This window comes from Rissa tridactyla, chromosome 22 (genome assembly GCF_028500815.1).
Source record: "Rissa tridactyla isolate bRisTri1 chromosome 22, bRisTri1.patW.cur.20221130, whole genome shotgun sequence".
Taxonomy (NCBI): Eukaryota; Metazoa; Chordata; class Aves; order Charadriiformes; family Laridae; genus Rissa; species Rissa tridactyla.
The window spans coordinates 4,484,214-4,506,494 of NC_071487.1; the positions used below are offsets into that span (position 1 = coordinate 4,484,214).

At 42.8% G+C, this 22,281-nt stretch overlaps 1 protein-coding gene across 2 annotated transcripts; it reads left to right on the top strand.

The window, feature by feature from the left end:
• The first annotated feature begins 1,885 nt into the window (after positions 1–1,885).
• On the top strand, positions 1,886–20,499 carry NFILZ (NFIL3 like basic leucine zipper). 2 transcript variants are annotated; one of them, XM_054181803.1, is made up of 3 exons: positions 1,891–1,987; positions 15,295–15,455; positions 18,744–20,499. In XM_054181803.1, the coding sequence occupies exon 3, from the start codon at positions 18,766–18,768 to the stop codon at positions 19,663–19,665; it is 900 nt and encodes a 299-aa protein (XP_054037778.1). In that variant the 5' UTR covers positions 1,891–1,987; positions 15,295–15,455; positions 18,744–18,765; the 3' UTR covers positions 19,666–20,499. The 2 variants fall into 2 exon arrangements, with proteins under 2 accessions (XP_054037779.1, XP_054037778.1); XM_054181804.1 differs by lacking the exon at positions 15,295–15,455 and having other exon boundaries at positions 1,886–1,987.
• The last annotated feature ends 1,782 nt before the right edge of the window (positions 20,500–22,281 follow it).

Below are 22,281 nucleotides of genomic sequence, written 5' to 3' on the forward strand. Positions count from 1 at the left end.
CTTTCCGTCGTGCAAACTTGCGCTTAACGTGAGGGAAGGGGAGAGCCATAAATACTCCAACATGCTCTAAAAACGGTATATTCAAGCTTTTCGCATACCTTGAGGGCGCAGCTGCCTCAGCGGGGGAGCCCCTCTTCCCCCGGGCGGGCTGACAGGGCCGGCAGCAGCCGGGTGCAGCCCACGGGGTGAGCAGCAGGAGGCTCCAGCGCAGCGGATTTTATCAGATTTAAAGGCGAATCCCAGCCCCCGGCTCCTGACAGAAAATGACAAGACGGGCCCAGGAAGCTGGGTCACCATCTTCAGTTCCCAAGGAGCCGGACAGTGCCGCAAGCGTGGCTGTGTCAGGACGTCAAACATGTCTCCCCTGAGGGAAGGCGCCTCGCTGAGGCCTCCATGGAGCTGAGGCCTCCGTGGAGCTGAGGCCTTCATGGAGCCGCGGCGCCCCAGGAGCCCCGGGGGGGTGAAGGCGGCGGGGTGAGCAGCACTTGAAGCAGGGAGAGCCCCTTCTCTAGGGCTCCTTGTTGCCACAGGCCAGGTGGGCAAACATGGGAGGTGGGCGAGGATGGAGGAAGGGGTGAGGCGGTGGGAGAGGGCAGCTCCTGTGTGCGCGGGCCTGGCGGGGAGATGGTGGTGTGTTTTGAGGAACCCACAACAATTTATTGTCATTTAGACAATTATTCTCTCACTCGATGACCTCTCCCCACCCGGGAGGGGGAATTGGGAAAACCAAGGAAACCGGAGGGTTGAAATATAAACAGATTTAAGAGTAAGACTAAATAACTAACATTAATAATACTGAAGAATCAATATGGACCTTGATACCAATATGAAATGTACAAGGATTATACTCAGCCCATTCTATCAGCCATGCACTCCCAGCAGGGACGGCCAACGTGGGACCCTGCAAACGTTGCGGCTTTGGGAGGAAGGGAGGGGCTCGGGGCACCGGCACCGGGGCAAGGAGTGCTCAGGGTGGCAGACATCAAGGGAGAGAGAGAACTCCTCAGCAAACTTTCTGATTTATGTTGAACATGACATTGATGGTACAAAATAATCCTGTTGGCAGCTTGGGTCAATGGCCCATGTCTCGCTTCTCCTCATCCCCATACCTGGCTAACTTGAAAACACTGAGACCTTGAAACCCACATAGCACAGCTGGCTATGAAGTAAATATTTTCACAAATTCAGACACTAGAGTCTTCTAAAAATGCACTTTTCCCTAGCATTAGAAGAGACCTTACCAGAAAGTAAAACTACTGAAAGATAAATTCTGTGTTGCTCAAACCGGGACAGGAGGGCTCTGCCAGGGGTGCCTTGAGGCAGAGGGGACAAAGCCCTAGATCTCCATATTTGTGCCATACTGACTTCCCGTGCCTGCCTCTATTTTAAGTGAGATTCATCTGGCTGCGTCCATCGAGTCCTGTTCCTCCTCCTCCCCATAATGCACAGGTGCCCATGGGGCTCCCCAGTGCCACCTTCGGTTGCTGTGCCCTCCTTCCTCTTCTCGGCTGGGCACGGCACTCATCACCTGGCTCTCTGAGTGACTCAACACCTACAACAGCTTTTTAAACATCAGGCTCGGCAGGGAGGCCACCCCCCTCGCTGCCACCGCTGGGGCTGACGTGCTTTTTTGGTGTAAATGCTAACGGGAAGCTCGAAAGCAGCTGTGTCGCTGGTGGGAGCCACCTTACTCCCGGTGGTGCCGCCTGCTCTGCCACCGTGTGTCACCGCCTCTTGCGTCATCACTACATGACTCCAGCTTTCCTGGGACCTGGTTATGCAAAAAAGCCAAAAAAAAAAAAAAAGTGAAAAAAAGAATCCTCGCTGACCCACTGACATGTTTCTCAGTGCAGGGCTGTGGCAAGTGGGCGTGCAGTGAGGCAGCGTTCAGAAGAGGAGCTCATCGTCCCCCTCTCGCCTGGCCTGAGTGGCTCTTGGGTGAGGAGCTGATGGCAGATGACTCTGGGTGTCTCATCTGATCGACAAGGTGAGTCCTGGCCAAGTTGGTGCCAGGGAGGTCACGGTGTTGGGGTTTTTCTGGGTGATGTGGGGCAAAGAAGGCAGAGAAACCCTACAGAAAACCATTACTATGCTTGTCCCTAGACCCCTGTTAGCTTTCCTGAAAAGCAAATGACTTTCAGCATGAAAATTGCTGGCTTTTTAAATTTTTCATCTTTTTTTCTTCTTTCTTTTTTAAATTTTTTTTGGTCTTTTTTCTTTTTTTAATGTTTTTCCTTTTTTACTCTTTTTTCACCTTTTTATCTTTTTTCACCTTTTTATCTTTTTTCATCTATCTTTTTTCATCTTTTTATCTTTTTTCATCTCTTTAATTTTTCTTTTTCCTTTTAAATCTTTTTTCTTCTCCATTATTTCTTTTTTCTTTCCCTTTTTCCTTTTCTCCTTTTCCTCCTTCCTTCCTTTCTCTCACTCTCCCCTACATGTTATTTCTGTTCACTCTATGCTTCCCCGCATTTGTCCCTGAATTTCTCTCTTTCTCTAAACTTCTGACATTCAGCGCTCCTCCCTGCTGTGACTGCCAACACACCGATGCCTGTGTGCGCACACACAGAGATGCACACACACTCACCATATTGCAGTGCCTGATATCTTCCTCCCCAATTTCTCTTCTCATCCTCAGAGGGAGTGACGGAGGTGGTTATATTTGTAGATTTTGTTGTACACTTCTACTATGGTTGCCTAGTTGTCGAAGTTGGACATTTTTTTGCCTGTTCTTTCCTATGTGCTTATTTTGGTTCAGTTCTCTTCACATCAGAAACACCAACATTCATGCGCTTGCATATGCCTAGCTGGGAGACTAAGGAAGAATTTATTTTTGTTGTGTCTAGACCATCACTTGGTGTCTATGGCAGCCAGCACAGCAGTAGAGCTTGGTGATAACATAGTGAATGTAAGGTGCTGGATCTCCAGCCCAAAAGAAAGGGGTCGGCACCATCTCCTTGGAGAAGCCACAGTGGAAAAGTGGCTTCCTTGGAGAGAACCTTCTGCTGGTGGCTCCCACCCTGGCAGAAGTACCCACCTCTCAGCGGATGGAGCCCTTCGCATGTCTCTACGCAAGGCTTTGCTTGCAGAGGTGGCGAGGCCAGGAAAGGCAGTTGGCCTTAGTGTGGTACCAGTGGTGAGTGAATGATTGCCTAGGCCAAGAACAGCTCCTGTCACGGAGGTCCCGGTATGGTTTTGGCGTTTGCTCAACTTTATGTTTTAACCACTGCAAACTGTTGTGAATTTCCTACACTAGTGAGCTTGCACTGAAAGCGCAAACTTTTTTGTTCTAGCAGGTCTGTGTGTGCTTGAAAATTGAAAATTGTTAAAAAATTATTAACACCGTGCAGGACTGTTTCTTTCTATCATTGCTCAGCTTGTTATGTGGTTTCTTCAGTTCACAAAGCTTCTGGGGACAAGCCTTTTCCTCTCGTGCTTTGAAAAACCTTTTGCATCTTATTTCAAAGGCGGGGAGGGGTTGTTGTAATTTCCCCCTCTCCCTCTCAGACTTCCCCTTCTGTAGCAAGTTTGAGAGAGATAGGCAGAAAGAAAACTATTCTGAAGGCATGCAGACTTTATATAAAGGCAGGTGATACGTATTCATTATACCTGGAGGAAGGTTTAAAATTATTGTGTGTTTTTTCTGAAGCTTGTGGCGAAATCATTCTTGTTTTGAATTTTAAAGCTGACAGCTATAATGAAATTTTTATACAAAGAAAAGGTGTATTTAATCCCCCTTTTTCTGCCCAAGGCTCATTGACCTTATTTTGTTTCAGCAGAACAGTGAATTTTACAGTGAAGAAAATAACACATTAAATATTTTAATGATATTAATTGAGGAGAATGATTAACATCACAGTCATGAACTTAGAGAATTCATGAAGCTCTCCTTCAGAGGCAGCCTTTGGTGTTAGAAGCATTTTTAACATGGCGTGGAAATCTGTAGCCAGGACTGAACACTACTGCATGGTCTGGAAGCACAAAACCAAAGGCTGTGCCTTGAAGCCACATTTCCTGCTGGCTTTCAGTGAACTCCAAAACACAGCATTTCCTCCCTTGTGGGCAACAGTATCCCCAGAGTTTCTAGTTAATGTTGTTACCATTAATTAGAGTGTAGGAGAATTGGGAATGTGCTGTCAACAGGCCTTGAGAATTACTCGTGAAAGGGTGTCCAGCTGCCTTGGAGTAATTGACTCCCCCCGGGCACACTGTGCATCCCTTACCACACAAAAATCACGGTACATTCAACTCTTTCAGGTCGCTGTGGTAGCAATGGCCCTTTCTTTGCTCTTTGTCTAATGTTAAACCCAACATTCTTTGTATATTTCATAGTCATTGCAAGTAATATGCAGTAGAGGAAACTCCAGAGAGAAAAGCTGTTACGCAAAAGAAAATGAAACTGCCATCCTTAATTCTGTGGAATTAACCAAATTTCCCCTTCAACATAAGTGTCAAGATTGTAGATATAAAATGCAAGTTAATGACACAGTTGAAAAAGCTACTGAGTCTCATATGGCAGAGATGCATATCTATCTGGATGTTGCAAATCTGCCAAACCTCAATCTGCTGTTCATAATCACTTGGTTATTTATATAAGCAACATAAAATGCAGTTCCAGCTACAGAATCTTGTTATTGCTAGCAGACAGATAGTAACAGTAAACTAATACCAAACGCATGCTAAAAAAAATTGTTCTGAAGAATCTTAATGAAATTCTCTGAAAAGTTATGTCATTAGATAAATAAATGAAGACTGTGGGAGGAACTTTCACATTCACTGACTTTCAATGGCATGTACTTACTTAGCTGAGAAATGAAAAGATCTGGTTTTTTTCCTTAAGAGTCAAATTTGTAAGATCTCCTTACGTTTAACCATTTAGCGGGGCTCTTGGATGAGGTTCACAAAAGGATTTCACCAGCTCTAACTTTTTCTAGTTTTCCTTAATAATTTGTGCTATTGCCTCCAAACCCTTTGATGTCCATTCCTCTCCCCAGGCACCCAGCCCTTATACCTGATACTCCAGCTCACCTTCATTCCCATTTGGCTCTGGGATTTCTTACATCAGAAGACAGTTCACATTTTCTGCGGATCACCGGAATTAGAGGGCTCATTAATTTTCAGTGCTGTTTAGATACGCACATCTCTAAATAGCTTTAGAAAACAGATTGTAGATACCTGAAATTGGCACTGCTACAATGCCACATCCCATTTACATTCTTCGTAGATTTTGCTCCTGAATTTCACAGGTTGTTTTTGAGAATGGGAGTAAGATTGTTTCAATTGCTTTTACAAGTTGTATTTTTTGTCTTTGCACATTTTAGGCAGCAGATTGGTGTAGCAGAAGCAACCAGTTCATAGGGCATACTCTTTATTTAAGCAAATTTAAATTAACATAACGTATATGATAATGCGCATCCGTATGTTTGACAGTGTATTAAGAAATACAAAGACAGAAAAGGAAATCAGCCCTTGGGTATTTTTAGACCCCACAGATTACAACTGAGTGAATTTTTGCAAGAGACTACATTCAAAAACCAACAACATATTAGTGAGTCTGAAACTGTTTTTCTAAGAGTTTCACTGGCAAATTATTTTGCCTAAAAAAACACGGAAGCTGTTTCTAGGAAGACTCAAAATGCTTCTGAATGACTACTTCAAATTTATTAAGAAAAATACCATTTCAAAAAGGCATTTTCATGCTAAAATTGATCAATCCCTTACGAGATAAAATGGTTCACAATCCTGAAACATTTAATTTGAGACAAACCCAAAATGTTTTCTCTTGATTCCATAGAAACAGTTTTGCAAATGTTCAATTCAGCCACGGCAAGAACTCTTGCAGGGCATTCATACATGAGCTGTGCTTTGCACCTGTAGAGGGAACTCAGGTATTTAAATAAATAGAGGAGAAGAGCCATGCAGATAGTAAAAATGAGATCAAAACTGCGACTTCGGAGAGAGATACACAATTTTGTATGTTTTTTACATTCCCAGCAAAACTGTTTCTTCTGCTCTGTATAGCTAATACCTACATAGCCGAATTCGGACGCGGGCGGCAGATTTGCTTCTCCTATTGAAAGATAAAGATGATGCCTGAGAGCGGGTTTTGCACCCCACATACAAAATCTAGTACATTGTGAGTATAGGGGTCTGAGCAGTATAAAATGTGAAATTCCAGTTTGCTGCATTCTTTCTGGTGGGGTGGGAGAGAATGAAGCTTTGAATGATGGACACTGGTCTTGTCATGTCGGTGGAGCTGAAACATTCAAGTAGCCACTGTCCAAAACTACTTTATATATGAGGTGTGGACATTTTGAACAAGATGATTTTTTTAAATCCCTTCCATGTATAATTTTGAAAGTAATTAGTAGCCAGCATTGCTTTTGATTTAAAGAGGATGTGACAGTAAATAACTATTCTGTTGATTAAAAAAACCTAAGAAGGACATTTCTCAAGTCCTAGACCAAGAAGGGAGCACTGGGAGCCCACCTGAAGGTTGAAACCTCCTATTTCTACATGCAACAAATACCCTTGCTGTATCATACAGAATACAACACTTAAAATTTTTGAAATATCTTGTTATGGTAAATTTTTACCGTTCTAAATTTGAAGTTCGCTGTGCTGTGGCTTATGACAGGCTAAATTTCTTGGGGACATTCAAAGATTTGTTGGGAGAAGGGAAGTGCTGTTAAGAAGTGTACTACGTGCCAGTTATCCCATATCTAGCATCTCTGCTTATCAGAAATAATTATTGCAATAATTAACTGCAGGATGACTTCTATGCCAGTATGAGTGGAATAATCTGCAGACATCAGGCAGTATTTCAGAAAAGGCTAATGACTGCGGACTCTGACATTTCTGATGGCCAAACCTAACAGGCTTCATTAAAAAAGACCGCCTTTTAAATTCAGGCATCCTTTAAGATGTCTCAGAACTGCAGTCCTCTAATAAAGAGGCTCTAAATCGTAAACTATTTTAAGAGAAGATTCCAGCTCTAACTTTAAAAGATGTCTTCTTTGCAGCATGTTTGTAAAAGGTAAATTCAAGTGATGTCAAGAGTTAAAATGTGAAGAACTTTTGGGTTTGTTTAGGTTTGTTTGTGGGGTTGTTTTGTTGTTGTTGAAGGGAAGCTTTCTATTTGTCTTGTTTTTGAGACTCCTGGATGTTACGTTTTTAATCCTCTGCTTCCACCAGAGCTAAACACATTTTTCTTTAATCAAAAGCGGAGACTCTACCTAACGAGGTAACTTCAGCTAGCAGAGGCTTTCAGGAAGACAGTAAATATTAGGAAAGTCTTATTAAGCTTCAGGATTTTTTGCCTGAGAGACTCCAAAACATCTGTCTACCTGCAAGAAATGACCCAAGGACCCGGCCTCATCCTTGTGATTCCTTCCCTGACTTTTTCCCTGAAACACAAGCCTTTGGAGCACAATCCAGCTTTTGCTGTTTAGCCTTTCTCACTCCTTGTGATTTGTCTTGCAGTTTCCCCTGGCTGCAGTGTTGTTCTCTGCTTCCTGGCTAGGGTGTTGTGTATATTGGGTTGACGTGACGTGTGATCTTACTGCGCTACCATGTCAATGTGGCCGCGGCAGCTGGGGGAGTGAAGCGTCCCCTGAGTTTCGGTCTTCGGGGAGTCGAGGACTGGTCCCGTGCTCCTGGGCATCTTTCAGACCTAAGAGCTCTGGCAGGTGAAAATGCTTTGGTGAGTATTCTGAACATGTGTCTAGCTGAAATCTGTGCCGAGGTCACAGCTCCCTCCTTTTTCAAACCTGTGCAGTCAGATAAGATGCCGTTAACAGCAGAATTCGGCTTTGTGTTTTGAGAAGGAAGAGTGTCTTTATTTTCTTGTGGAGTCAAGCAGTTTAGGCAGAAATTCCCACTGCTTCCATCTAGTGCAAGAGTACTGTGAATATTAATATTGCAAGGAATAACCCAAGGGATGGAAGAGATAGTTCATTGTCCTTTGCTGGTTTGTGTGAGAACTATTATAGTCTGGCTGCTGATTTCTGCTGCTTTGGCAGAAATCTGGAATGAGTCGTACAGCATTGGTGGAGGCACTCCAGATTTGACTCTGGTGTAGTTTCAGACAAAACCCAAGTCCTAATTTAGTGCCTTATCTCCTTTTTTGATGATTTAAAAAGGAAACTGCAGCAATCAGTTTGAATCTGGAAAAAATATTTCTAGGACTGGACCATGTGAATTTATATAAGCGTTTCACTTTAGTTACCCAGAAGTAAGTATTTTGAATCTGATAAAGCACTGATAAGCAGCCTGTTGCTTTGGGCACGGAGAAACTCAATGATTTGGGACTGAAATTCGGAGTTTCATCTTTAGTACAAGCGGGTTGTCACCAGTTTTATGTACTATAGAAACTCAGGCAGAAGTAGCCGATGCATGACTCTGCCTTGCAAAATCTTCAAAAGTTTCATTTATTTCCTGTGATAGCAGAGTGAAAGGGAAACCTCTGACAGAAAATCTTGATATTAACAATTAATGAATGAGAGATGTGGTCACGGTCTGCAGCGAGTGCCCTTTGCACGCGTGTATGAGTGGAGGAGGCCTGGCAGCCTTCAAGACAAGCCAGTAGCTATGGCTTACTTCCTTTAAGAAGAAAAAGAAAAGCTTTTAGAGAGCATCAGATCCTTTGACAAGACTTCTTCAAAAGAACACAAGGATGGGAGTCTTCCTGCCAGAAGACAATGAAAAAGGCGCCGTGCGCAGAAATTTGTGGTCCTTCATATGCTTTGCTCCTGCTCTGCTAAATATTTCTGCGCATCTTGGTGTGAATGGTTTCTATTTTGTGATCATCAGTTTCTCGTTCTGAAACAGGAGGGTAAGCAATGAGATGGGTTTTATTTAGGGTCTGCAAAAACTTTTGTGTACAGGATGCTGTGATCCATCCTGCATTCTGGAAGTGCTTGTGCTGGAGCTAGGAGCAGGAAAAGACTGGGAGAAAGGGTGGGAGAGCTTGGCTTTGGTTTGTCTACTTAAAGGAAAATAATTTCTTAGGGCCAGAATCTGGATGATGGCACTGCTGAGTTAGCAAAACCCCGTGAGGCTCTATTGTGTATGTATGTTGCCCTCAGCGATGTGCTGAGGGCCTAATTCAGTTTTCTAAATAAGGAATAATTTGCAACTGCTCATGTAAGTGACCACACAATGAGCAGGAGAATAGGGAATGAAGCAGGTCCTGGAAGTTTTCCTGGCTGAACAAAATATTTTGGGTTGAGCATTTTGAAACAGATACGTGAAAAGATGAAGAAAGGAATCTGGAATATTAGATATAGGAGAAGGCTCTCTTTCCTGCTGACTGGTGTTTGCTGGGGAATGGATTTTGAAAACGGGGGGGAATGCCTTGTTTTTATCAGGATTTGTTCTGCTTTTCCTCTTAAAGTATTGTTACAAACTTTGTGACAGTGGTATCTTTGCAGCTTCTACAGGAGGGAATTTTGTCATTTGCAAATGATTCCATCTGTTTTTAAAAATAGGGATTTCGTGTGTCCTCAAGACCCACTAACTGTGGATGGTTGCATCTAGGAAACATTAGAAATGTGTTCACTTCTTTCCTGGTGGTTCTTGACTTCTGATTCCCAAGACAGAAAGCCACTGTCTTGCTAACACCAGTGGCAGCCCTGCTTAAGCCAGCATTTCTGGCTTTGTCTCAGAAAAAGCTCATAGCCTCTGCTTAATTTTAAATACACGCTTAGATCTCATTGATTTCATAGCCTGCAATGACATTCGTGTGGTACAGAGAGGAAGGGACTTACCTTTGGGTCTAGACCGCCTCTCACTTCTTCCTCATGATGAGGCATCACCGTAACATCTGGGGTAACCTTCAGATAATTATAAGCTTTATCTTCGTGAATTGATCTTCACTTTTTTAAAAAAAAGTATTGTGACAGCAGTTTTTGTCAGATTCAGTATGAACCAGATGGAATTTTCCATCCCTCTGGGTAGGCAGAGGTGGAGAGCGGATGCAGCGCTGCACGTATTGCAGCATGTACGAGCATCCATCTGCTTGGTCAACCGCAGCCAGTCGTGTGAGTTCCTGGGCTAGTTCTCTTCTTCTCCCATCAGTCATGTGAGGGAAGATCTAGTGGCTGGAGGGCTGCTGAGTTACACCAAGGTAAATACAGCCACACCTTGCTGGTTCCTGTTAGCACAGGAGACCAAAAGCTGCCACTTAAAATATCCACGCACAAGAATTAACGGCTTCATACCTGCCATCTATGCCGCAGCGTAGCATAATGTGTTATTTACTGCTTTTCTACAAACGATGAGACACAGACCTGATACAGTATGGTCTGGTCCTGCAAATTTGTGCACTGTGATTGTGCTTAAGCGTGCTCTCAGTAAACCAGCTTCAGTAGTAAATATAATGTGGTGGTGGTAGCGTTGCTAAATTGAGCTTGTTGGCATTAGTTGGCTTGGGGGAATTCCAGTCTGTCTCAGCACCGTTGCATCCGAATGAAATAGCTCAGATATCTCTGTGCTCCCCTGCCTTGTGCAGTGAAGAAATGGCAAGGGGAAAAAGAGCAATTCAGTTATTCATGGTTTATGTGTTCCTGGAGCAGGGTCCACCAAGTAGGTGCTGAAACTAAAGGAACAAGACAACTAAAAATGTTTGTAAAATACTCAGTACTATTCAGTTTTTCAGACATAGTCAGATTTCCAATGGAATTTTTATTTGTTTAAAAAAAATCAGCAAAAATGATCTGAAAATACTAAGATCTTAATTGTTTTGCATTTTCAGCTGAAACACTTGAGTTTCAGAATTCAACTAAATTATCCATGCCAAGCATAAACTGCTGAAAAGTCAATATTTTTGACCCAAACTATGAAATAAAGCGGAGGAAGAAAAAAGATTTCTTTAAAGTCCTTTACCAGAGAAAAAAACCCCCAAACATTTATGAAGTATCTTACATTGAGCCATGGTGTGACGGGGTCAGCTTTCTTGGTCATAGAGGCAAGCCACATGGAGCAAATACCGTGAAGACTTCGTTATTCATCAGTAGCATGCACTGAGGCATTTGCAGACCAAGAAATGCAAAACTGCGTCACTTGCAAAGAATCATTAGTAACTTAGGGGTTTTAAGGGTTTGGCAGCACATTTCCATTTTTACGGTCTGTTGTAGACCCACAGTAAAATTTAGAGGTCAGTTTGCTCCCAATAGAGTAACACCTGAGCTGGTTTTGAGGCTAGTTGCCATGAGCAATGCAGCCTCAGCGGTGTGGGCTTTGACCACGAGGGCTTGAGGAATCAAGGAAGGCTTCCACAGCTCACAAGCTGTAACACCCAGCAGTTCTGCTGCAGGTGGTTTGGTAATTTTGGGTAGGTTCACATGGTTTGAACTCTCATACCTCAAGACCAAAAGACAAAATTAATTCTACCAAGCCCCTAACAAATAACCTGTTGTGATTAAGCTGCAGAGACAGTGATTTAATATCTTTGAGCCTAGAATTTTAGTACACCAGAAAGTTCGGTGTATCCTTCAGACTCTGAATCTGTAGAGAAAAACTTGATTTTCAAGAGTTCAGCATCTGTGGTTGTGTCCAGGTTTCAGAAATGGCCCACTCCAGAGAATCCTTGTGGAGTCTTGGAATCTGATTTCTAAACAAGTGCCCAAAGGAGTGCAGAGCTTCAGTGGAAAGCAGACTTTAGAAAACCTGGCCCGATGGTAAAAATGCTTGATTTTGAAAATTTGTCTGTGAAGGCACTGCAATACATTGACAGACTTGCAGCAACATTTGGCGCTCTGAGCTGACAATCCTTTGTGTGTTTTCAAAATAGACGTGCAGAAGAATTGTGACTTTGGCATACTGTAGTTGTTTCTGAGTCAGTATTGCTTTGAATTTGAGTTTAAAGCTTCACCAGTAATAGCGATTCTTCCATCAGTAGCAGCCGCAGAAGTAGTTGTGCCGGGGTTCAGGCATACAGGTCGTTAGGGGCTGCTCTGGTTTCTCCTTCTCTGCTGTAGTCAATAGATCATGCTATTTCCCATTGAGATACAAAAAATGAGTAATACCTGTTCCTCAATAGCACCTGTTAACCACTGCTTTAGCATGAATGTGAAATACTCAGGAATATGAGTAATTAGAATGATGTCCTTTTATCTTAAATAGGCCAGTAAGATACTACCAAACCACAGATTTTTATTTTTTTTTTCTTATTACTAAGGCGAAGAAGCAGCAGCGAGGATTGAAACTTATTTACTAAGGTGCTTGCAGTGCAGTGTTTGTACCGCACAGCGTTCCTGATAGCAGTTTTCAGAGATTTCTGTTGTCAATCATGCCATGCTCACTGGGGCCTATTTATTATCTCATTTTATCAGCGTAAATTCTGAATAACTCCTGTGGGTTAGATACTGATGTACTAGAGTGGCTTGAGATTAACAGCGGGGTTCTGATTTAGTTTAGGATGATTTAAGATTGAAAAAATAGGCAGTTATCAAGCTCCTTTGTGTTAGCCTAAAGCAAAGATAGCTTGGCTCAAAATTTGTGCTGATTTAAACTCCTTAAATCCTAAATTCCGTTCTCAGTTTAATTAAGGTCGGTAAACTCCAGTGATGTTTCCATGGATTGGCTCTTACGTAAGTGGGTGCTGAATCAAGTGTGATAAGAAAGCTGTGAATCGAAGCTTGATCCAAAAATTGTCTGTAGGGTGGTTAATTTCATAATGGAATTTTGGTTTTATGAAAAATAATTGGAAGATTTCTTCCCTTTGCTAGTTTAAAATTATATTGAATATCATGTATACAGTATGTGCTGAAATCTGTGCATGTCACGTGGCGTGATTTTAGGCAGTCCTGCAAGGAGAAGGGAGTTGGACTCGATGATCTTTATGGGTCCCTTCCAACTTGAGATATTCTATGATTCTATGTCATGGGAATACTGCAGCAAATCAACAGTTTTTACTTCAGAGATAATAAAAGAAATCTCTAACAGAGAAAATGTGCCAAGTCACTCTATGCACTTCTATATGACATGGATATTTCCTGTTTAATCAAAATATATGTAGATTTATGCTTGGGTTTTCATTCTTGTGGTTATAGTTAAGGATACTCCTCTCAACTGTGTTTTTAAATGAGACTTCAAACTCAAAAACGTTGGTAATTGTAGATATAAATTTGTGATATAAAAAGGGGTAAATAATATGCAAAAATATAAGTAAAAGGGGGAATAATATGCAAAAATATAAGTAAAAGATTGCAACTTATAGAAAGGGAATTCATACTGACAGGCAGTAAAATTTAGATTCATACATTAAAAATTAGTAAATTGAGACGAATAAAATATATTCACCATATTAAAATGATTGAATTTTGTATGTATTCCACTTCATGCTCTCTTCTAATCCAAAGAAAAGGCAAGACCCATGGCTGTGGTTCAGTTCTACAGCATCTATAAGCCACTTGCTGGTAGTTTATTTAGTACTCAAATTCACACAGTATTTTAGGACATAGGAATGGTCAGAGTGAGTCAGCTTAGAGGTCCACCTGGCCCGATTTTTGGCCTAATATTTTTGTGATTCTCTCTTTATTTTTGATGACTACATTATCCCAAGGCAACAAACTTAAAATTTTAATTTTATGTTGTATGAAGATGTGCTTCCTTTTGTTTCTTTGAAATCCACTGCCCGATAATACCAGTAGGTGTTCTTTATTCTTGAGAAATAATGAGTTAGCATTTTTCATCAACTGTTCTGAATCTATGGCTGTTCTGGTTGCCCTTTACAGGATCTATTCTAATTTTACTACATCCTTGGGAAAAGGGATCTGAGGGTTGAGGGCCTGATTTACGATCACAGAAAATTGAGATTCAACAGCTGTTTTATGAGGCAATGTGTTTTGACTAAAGAAAAGTGTATATCGTCGCGTAGATCTGCAGTGAATCAGTTCCTGTTAGATATAAGTTTTTCCTGGAGGGCTTTGTACAACCTGCTGGAAAGTACAATGCATCAGAGTCTGCTCTCATCTGCTGCTCAGGGTGGAGATAAGAGAAAGAAGGGGAGATAGGTCTGAACCAAATCTCTGAAGCCTGAGCCCTAACATGGTCTTCTGTTAGTGGAAGGAAAGCAGTTTTACCAGAAACGAAGATCTTCCGACCAGGTAGATAGACTGCATGTAAAAAAAAAAAAACCTCAATACAACATGTCCTCATTTTCACAGAGGTGTAAATAGTTTAGCATCGACATTAAACTAGGACAATACACATTTAGCCCTTCACAGCTGATCAGATGCATTGTAGAAGCGGCAAGGATAGTTTTTATTGGATATCTCCATGTATTATCAGTCTTTACATAAAAATGTGGCTTGCTTTCTGCCTGCTCAGAAAGATAAGAGACTGGAAAAGTTCAAAGTCTCTAGAGAAGAAGGGCTTTGGAAATATGCTCTGAACAGAACTAGCAGCTTTAGTGCAAATCGAAGGTGAAAAATAAAGGAATGTCACCATTTTACAATGGTTTTGGTGCTTTCTCTTCTGTTGAGGATGCAGACAATACAGAAGATGTCTGAAGTTTTGGCAAAACATTAGTAATTTTCTTCTACGTTTATAGCTGCAGAAACAACAGATGCCAATGCACCTTAGGAAATATTGGTTGCATAATGTACTTGACCAAAACGTTTTTACCAATGTTACTAATATTAATGTTTCTACTCGTTCTTGCGTGTACAAGCTCTGTGTCACCTTGTGCTCTTGATTGCTAGAGTCTGCACTCGTGAAGAGTCCCAAGGCAAACGTCTTGTGGGTTTATGTGCAACTTTGTGGGCTGCAGATATAAATAACAGGTAGAGTTTAGACTCTGTGGCCTAAAACTTGATGCTTTCACATATTGGCCCAGCTAAATCTTCATTCCTTGCCCTTAAAAGGCCAGATCCTGCCTTCGATAAGGACTTTTGCTGCCTCCCACTTCACACCCAACCTCCTTCCAAACCTTCCCCACCTCCAAGTGAGTGTAGCTGTCCCCTCCCTCTGGTTTGACTCCTGCCTCTTCTCACGGACTCAACCCTCACTTCTCGATATTTCACTTCTGCCTGCTTCAATTCATGCAGCATTAAGTTGGGGTCTGAAGGAAATTCCCACTGTGGCACGATGGATTAGAGCGTGAGGGATTGAACAAATGTGGGAAAGGTTAAACAAACATGCTGAAATGAGTTTGCTGGAAGAAAGAGTTCGGGTTCGTGACTTTTCTGTTCTGTGTCACAAATGCCTCTTTTGGGGCGCTTTTATTTCACATGCTTCCCAGCTCTGTTGGACATTGAATGGTGGTTACAGTAATCTTGAAACTTCTTATAGGATCTCCTTATGACAGGCACCAGGAGCAAGAGAAGGACAGGGAGAAAGCTAACTATTTCGCCTGGTGCGGGTGATGAGTTTACACAGTGAAAAAGCCACCTGTTGATCTTTGACTCATTCAACAAAGAAGTCACGTCAAATACTAACCTGAAAAATTCCTGGTAAGTGATTAAGCCCTGAAACAATAGCGTATTTCTGCCTCTTGACGCTGTCAGAAACCACAGGTACACTCACTGAAATTCTCCCTTTGATGCTTTGAGATCAGAAGTAATTTTGATCGAAAGCCGGAGGAATTACCCCAAACACATTCATGCTAAAGGACATTCTTTGTTTTGGTCTTTAGTTACTCTCAGAACCTTTGCGTACTGTTTGAGATCTCAAAGACTTATGGCTAAATTAAAATAAAGGCATTTCAAATGTATTTAATTACAAAATCATGCTGATTTGGACAGAGAATACTTTCATGGAACTTGTCCCAGGTTAAACCAGAACAAAATTCTGGTCACGCTGAGCACACTCGGATAGCAAATAGATGTGGATTTGTCTATTTTGCGTTGTGCAGAGATCCTAGTTGCTGACAACCTGCCAATAGTGAAGGTCTAAATCCATAAAAATAAATAGCTGATATTTTATCTGCAAGCAGCAAAATATTTAAGGAAATAGCTCCTACAGAAGATTAGTGTTTCTAGGCTCGTGTTCACATTTCTGCTGTAGGATATGTATGTAACTGGATATACGATGGAACTCCTTTACATGCATTCACATGTTGTTTTGATTTTAAAAATCCTCTTTTATGCCTCATTTGTTGAGTGATAGCTTCAGATACCTTAAGAAGGGATCTGATTTTCAGAAAAAGTTATACAAGAAAACAAGGAGAGTACTTTACTTGTAAAACTTCGTCCTCTTTATGATTTATGAGTTGGATTCTTAAGAAATCACTAGTCACTCTTGGAAAACTAGACCATTCAAATGTGGTCTTTTACATGAAACTTGGGAAGTGAAGAACACTGGACATTTTCAAAACTTCTAGACACAAATTACAACAGGACAATGTTTAGGAATTGTTTTTTTCCCGCAGATGTGTGAGCTCTTTTGATTCGTGTTGATGTGAACGCTCATGAAGAGCAAGCAGAGCATCCAAACATGGTCCTTCATCATTTCTGTTTCTGTATGTCCTTCATTTAACTAATGCCCTGCTGTGTTCAGAGGGGCATACAGCCCCCGCCCAAAGTGATGTCCTGAATGATTCTGAATTATGTCTTACCCTTTTGCTTGTAGATGGCTGTGAGTCATCAAGAAGAGTGTAATTCATGTCACTCATGCAATAAATTCATTTAGCAAGAATGTTGGCTATTAGTCATGCCGATCATTAGCTGTGATGATTTTCAGAAAGGCCACAAGCCAGATTTTCACAAGCTCACGGCATGTGACTGCACGAATGTGTACGGCCCAGGCTTTCTAAAGGAGTTTGACTTCTCACTTCACCTGTAGTTCTGAATATGTCCATTTACTTTGATTCCTAAATAACTGTTTGAAAGCCAAAAATGTTCAAACTGAATGTTTCTGGCAAAAAAATGAATAATGTTTGACTTTTGCATGTTATGTTGAGTTTATTGCTTTTGAGTTTGGACAATTTTCAGCCTGAAACATTTTTTTCTTGGGGAGGAAGGGAGGGATGTTTTCAGCTGAAAATGTCAGGCAGCCCTCCTCCCCCCGTCATTCTGACCAGCCCTGCCAGGAACCTTGGTGATGTTGTCCCCATGACTCAGAAAAGCACTTTGCAGTTACATAAACAGGTACTATTATTATTCTAGCTACGTGGTGACCCAGGAGTGCACTGCAGTGCTAGTAAAGCATACTGCAACCCACCAGACAGTGTGGAGGGCACCTTGACCATGATTTGTGCCTTGGTCTTTGTGGGTCCCAACAGTCACATAGTCATGAGACTAAAACGAAGGGCCTCGTGCAGGGGTTTGGACACGTGACACATGGCAAACACCGAAGCTTCGGTGCATTAGGTGCTAATCAAAGTGAAACAATCATGCCCTTCTTTACCATTTTAGGGTAATCCTGTAGAGGTGGCGGTTTATCAGGCTCAGTGCTGGCTGGTCCCTCTGGCCCAGCTTTCTCTTAGGTGGGACCTAGTTCCTGAGCAGTCTGGCAGTGAAGCTTTTCTGGCTGGGGTCCTTTCTCTGCTCCTTCCCTATCCATCCTGTAGAGCTCTCATAACAATCTGTCTCTGCGTGACTCTACAAAGTAGTTTCTCAAAACTGAAGTTAGGCTCTCAAGATGCAATTCCTCTCACCGGACCTAAGGTGCCTGCAAGGTTTAAATCAGAACTAGTCACTGTGGGCTTTCTTACAGGCAACAGACAGCAGTCCAGGGAGCTCAGCTTTTTAAATATAAGTGGCTACTTCAGGGTAAGATATATGTCATGCTAAGCTCCCTCACTAGGTCTCTGTGAAGTATAGGGGGTGTCTGAGGTGACCACATGCAGGTGCCTGCTTCTAGACACTCACACTTGATCAGCACAATCCCAGACTGCCCAGAGGCAGGAGGGCTGATGTGGTTTTCCTGGAAGATCACCATGTTTCAGGAAGTTTGTAGCTTGGATGTGGATGTCTGGAGTATGATCTCTGAATTCACAACGTAGACTGTATCACTGGTCTTCTCTGCCAGCTTCTTCCCATAGTCAGGAATGTACCACTGTCATTGTCTTCAGATGGCCACTTCTGTGCCAGCACTTGGTGCCATGCTGCTGCTCCACACCTGCCGGGCAAGTAACTTGCAAGCTCCTAGAGGGCACTTTCATAGTGTTCATCCACATTTGCTTGCAGACCTTTCAAAATCACAAGCTTCATCAAATCCAGCTTTCCAGGGTGGGACCAGGTTTTGGGGGAAAAATGGGGACTGAGTAGATGCAATAGGTTTGTAATGCTGCTTCAGCTGCTAACTAAGGTCTGTGACTGAGGTAAATCAGTTCTCCCTGTGCCCTCCTTATCTGTAAAACAGGGTCAATGAGACTTATTTCCTTTGTACGGCAGTTTGAGATCAGTGGGAGATAAGTAGTATGTGAGAGCAATTGTTATTATCCTGATTGAAGTTTGTTAGGCAAAGTGTTTGTGATTGTTCACTGAGTCGGCAAAATATGTCCTTTGAAGCTCTGCTCAGTCATACGCATTGTTTTGGTACCCCTTGATGGACTTTGCAGACACGGGTGAGATGTGAATGCATTGATGTGCTGACAGTATTTTGAAAATGTGGCTCCAAAATGACAGAAGTAGCGGAGGGAAGCTGTCCTTGGGTTACGTGTGTGTACTGTGCTGTACCCAGTGTTCCTGGTGTGACTGCAAGAGAGCTAAAACAATCACATGGCTGTATTAATTTGTTCATTGGTATTAATTAATAGCGCCTTTAGTGTTGATAGTTTTATGTTCTAATTCTGGCAGACCCCTGGCTGCATTCACGACCATGGAAAACTTCATGGCACCGCTGAGCACCGTCAGTGAGTTGGCGCTTCAGCAGAGCAAGGCCAAGCTTCTCCACCGCAAGGTGAGCGGTCCCTCCCGGCGCAAGCGGGAGTTCATGCCAGATGAGAAGAAGGACAATATGTACTGGGAGAAGAGGCGCAAGAACAACGAGGCAGCCAAGCGCTCACGGGAGAAGAGGCGCCTCAATGACTTTGCCATGGAGAGCCAGTTGGCTGCTCTCAGTGAGGAGAACGCCATCCTCAGGACAGAGCTGCTGTCCCTGAAGCTGCGCTTTGGGCTCATCAGCCCAGACGCTAGCACCTACCAAGGTCACTCTCTCCAAGACTTTCTGGGAGTTTTTTTCAGAGGGCACAGAGCAGCCTCTCCACTCCTGGAAGCTGAGCCCTTTGCTGGGGAGTCCTGCTTCTTCAGAACCAAGAGCTTTGTGCCAAAGGTGCTGGAGCCAGCTGATTTTTCTTGCAAAACCTTTGGCCCATCCAGAAACGTCCTTGGCTGTGACTCAAAACCAACTCCCATGGACACACCTGGCCTTCAGCAGCCAAAGAGGCTTGATGCAGGCTTTGGACCCACAGTTTGCCCTCCATTCCTCAATTACCACTGCCCGGACAAATACGCTTTCCATTTGCCCTTGTCAGGCAGTGCCTGCTTCTTGTGCCCTTCCCCCTGTTCAGCTGAGGCGAGCAAAGAAAACACCACAACTGTCTCAGATGAAGATGATGAGCAACAAGTGCCCAAAACTTCTCCTCTGCCCCCATGCAGCCTGCCCTGTCCTTCAGAAGATCATTCGAAGGGCCGAAGCTATGCTGCCCTACCTCACAAGCTCCGGATTAAGACCAAAGCCCTCAGCAGCTTGGAGGAATGTGGCCTGGACTCCCACTGAGGGAGCAGAGGAAGAGCCCTCAGTGGGGCCAGTGTAAGACCTTCCAAAGACATGAAGGGTTTGGAAGGAGGGTGTGTGGGGGGAATGTCTTATACTTCAAAGAGGGAAGTCATTTTCTCTGCTTTGCATAAATAATAAGGGAGTTTATAGGGCTGGGCTGCGTCACTACAGCACAACTGCAGCTGGCCATAATGTTCGTCTTACTGGGTGAGACCTGCCAGACCCTGCGGTCTGAGTTTTACCTGTCTGCTGTGCTCATGAAACCACGCTAAAATTTGAGGTGTGAAGGGACCAGAGGCAGGAAGAGGCTAAGAGAGTGGAGGTGGTGGCCACACCACGTAACACAACTACAGCTGCTTGGGGTGACAACCATTTTAATTACCTTTGCTTCATCATCACGTTCATCCTCATGAATGTGCCTGAAGTCTTAATTGTTTGACATGGGAAACTGTTGATGGAAACAGTCTGAGACCCTCATTTGTCTGAAGCAAGAAAAAGGGATAGTCATAAAAAGGCGGCGAATTTACACTGTCATGAAATGACAGCAGAACCTAGTCCATTTTATTCCCAGTTTATCATAATTTATCTTCCGAGAGAATGAACTCTTTGACCAGACACAGTGTGGTCCAGAAGATAGTTTCATCAACCTTTGCAATTATTATTTTGGAGGACTAAATGTTTGTTTTTTACTGAAATGCAAAACCTATTTTAGTTTTACTTCGTTACTTTTAAATAAGGCATTTTCAAACATGCTATTTCTATATTTGGAAATTGCCTTTACAAAACATTCTCTCACCTTTAGCTGAGTTGGCTGATCCATTTCTTCTTGTGGAAATTAATTGCTTATAAAAGAAAAAAATAAACAAAAAAAGACAATTTTTATGAAAATCGTTAATTAATTGAGCAAAAAGCATTTCAACATTTTAGATTTTTTAATATGATTTTAAAATTATTTTACCAGCTTTAAATCAAGTGAGCAACTCAGTTAGCATCTGGCTGGTTAGATTAATCAAGGTAAATCTCAACTGGCCCAAGGCTGGACTCACATTGGATGTACTCATCGATTATTTCAATTTATCAAACTGTACAAACTGGAGAGACTGAACTGGAGACCTAGCACTGATGGTTTCTCTTGCATTTCAGTGCCTGGCGTATTTGCAACACTCAGAAATAATGGAGGAATCTAATACTCATAACTGTAGCCTTTTGGGTCCCTGCTGTCACCGAGTGTGCAGCACCACTGGATGAACTGCAGATGTGGAACAGAATGGGCTGAACGTTGCAGAAACAGTGAAGGCCACATTGCTCCTTCAGAGATCTGGACATGGAGGCACTGATTTCCATCCTTCTGTGAAGGAGGGAGGACAATTAGAAGTATACAGTGTCCAGGCAGGGAGAGAGATGTCCCAGCACGTTCTGCGGATGGGTCCCCTTTGCAGATATAATGCTACCAGCTCACCCCCCTCCCATGTCAGTTGGTCTGCAGGAAATCCTCCCTCCCAGACAAATTTCTGCGGTGAGATGCATTGGGAAGCTTCAGCAAAGCATTGTTGTTGGAAACCTGCTTTCAGGCTGGGCAAGCTGTTACTTGGTTCTCGCGTGGTGCTTCTGCTCCATCCCCAAGCATTCAAGGAGCGTCCATGCTAAAGCATCGTCTCCACATTGGTTTTAGCAGTTCCTGGTGACAGGGGTTCCCATCCTATGTCTCAAGAGACTGCCCTGTTGCAGATCTCCAGACTTTCTTTGATTTTATCTAATGAATTTGGGTTCAGACCCTTTCCCCTTTTACAGCATTTTGCTCCCTTTTACAGCATTTTGCTCCCTTTTACCTATGCACATGCTGCATATAGTTTATATATTCTTTGGAGTACCTGCTTGCACACTTTCCCTGTCCATCCTGGCATCCAACTGCTTAGCCTTTGGCAAGCTGCTCTTAAAGGCAGGAGGCATCTTGAGCTACGGCTACGTTGAGCTGAAAGCCAGCTGAGCCTCATGAGCAGTAGCCTCATGGAGGTCTCTAAAGCCTACTTTATGCTGTTCCTCAGTCACCTCAGTTTACAAGCCAAAGACAGATCTCAGAGATGTATTCCAGGTATACCTGTAACTCCTTGTCCTCAGTTCTCCTCTCACGTTTTGTCTTTCTTCCTGAGGGAAGAAGGCTAATGCAGTTCTCATGTTTCTGTGTCTGTCTGTCAGCCCTAAACATTTTTTGACATGTTGGACAAATACAGCCCGATACAATGGAAGAAGACAGATCTCAAAGGGAATAAGCAGCTTCAAATTGTTCTCTTCTGCCCCAGCTATATATTTTCATGCAATCTACCATTTCCCTACTGGTAGTAAAAACTGCATTGCCTGCTCAGCCCTACTGGAAACCAGAGATGACAGTGGGAGCTAAACCTCCCAGCTCAGGTCCCTGGGGGTCTCCGCTTCGCCAGTACTGCTGCTCAGAGGAATGCCCTGTTCCTTTTCCTCTTATGCTCTTCTCACTAAAATTTCAGGCTCTGGAGAATAAGGACAATTCAAGAGTATTTTTCTAGAAATCATTTTAAAGCTAATAAAAAACCACACCAATAATAAGACTGTATAAAAGGACAAACCATGCTCTCTGACATC

What these genes read in the sequence shown, in the direction of transcription:
- NFILZ (XM_054181804.1), top strand. Translation starts at nt 18,766, where the DNA reads ATGGAAAACTTCATGGCACCGCTGAGCACCGTCAGTGAGTTGGCGCTT.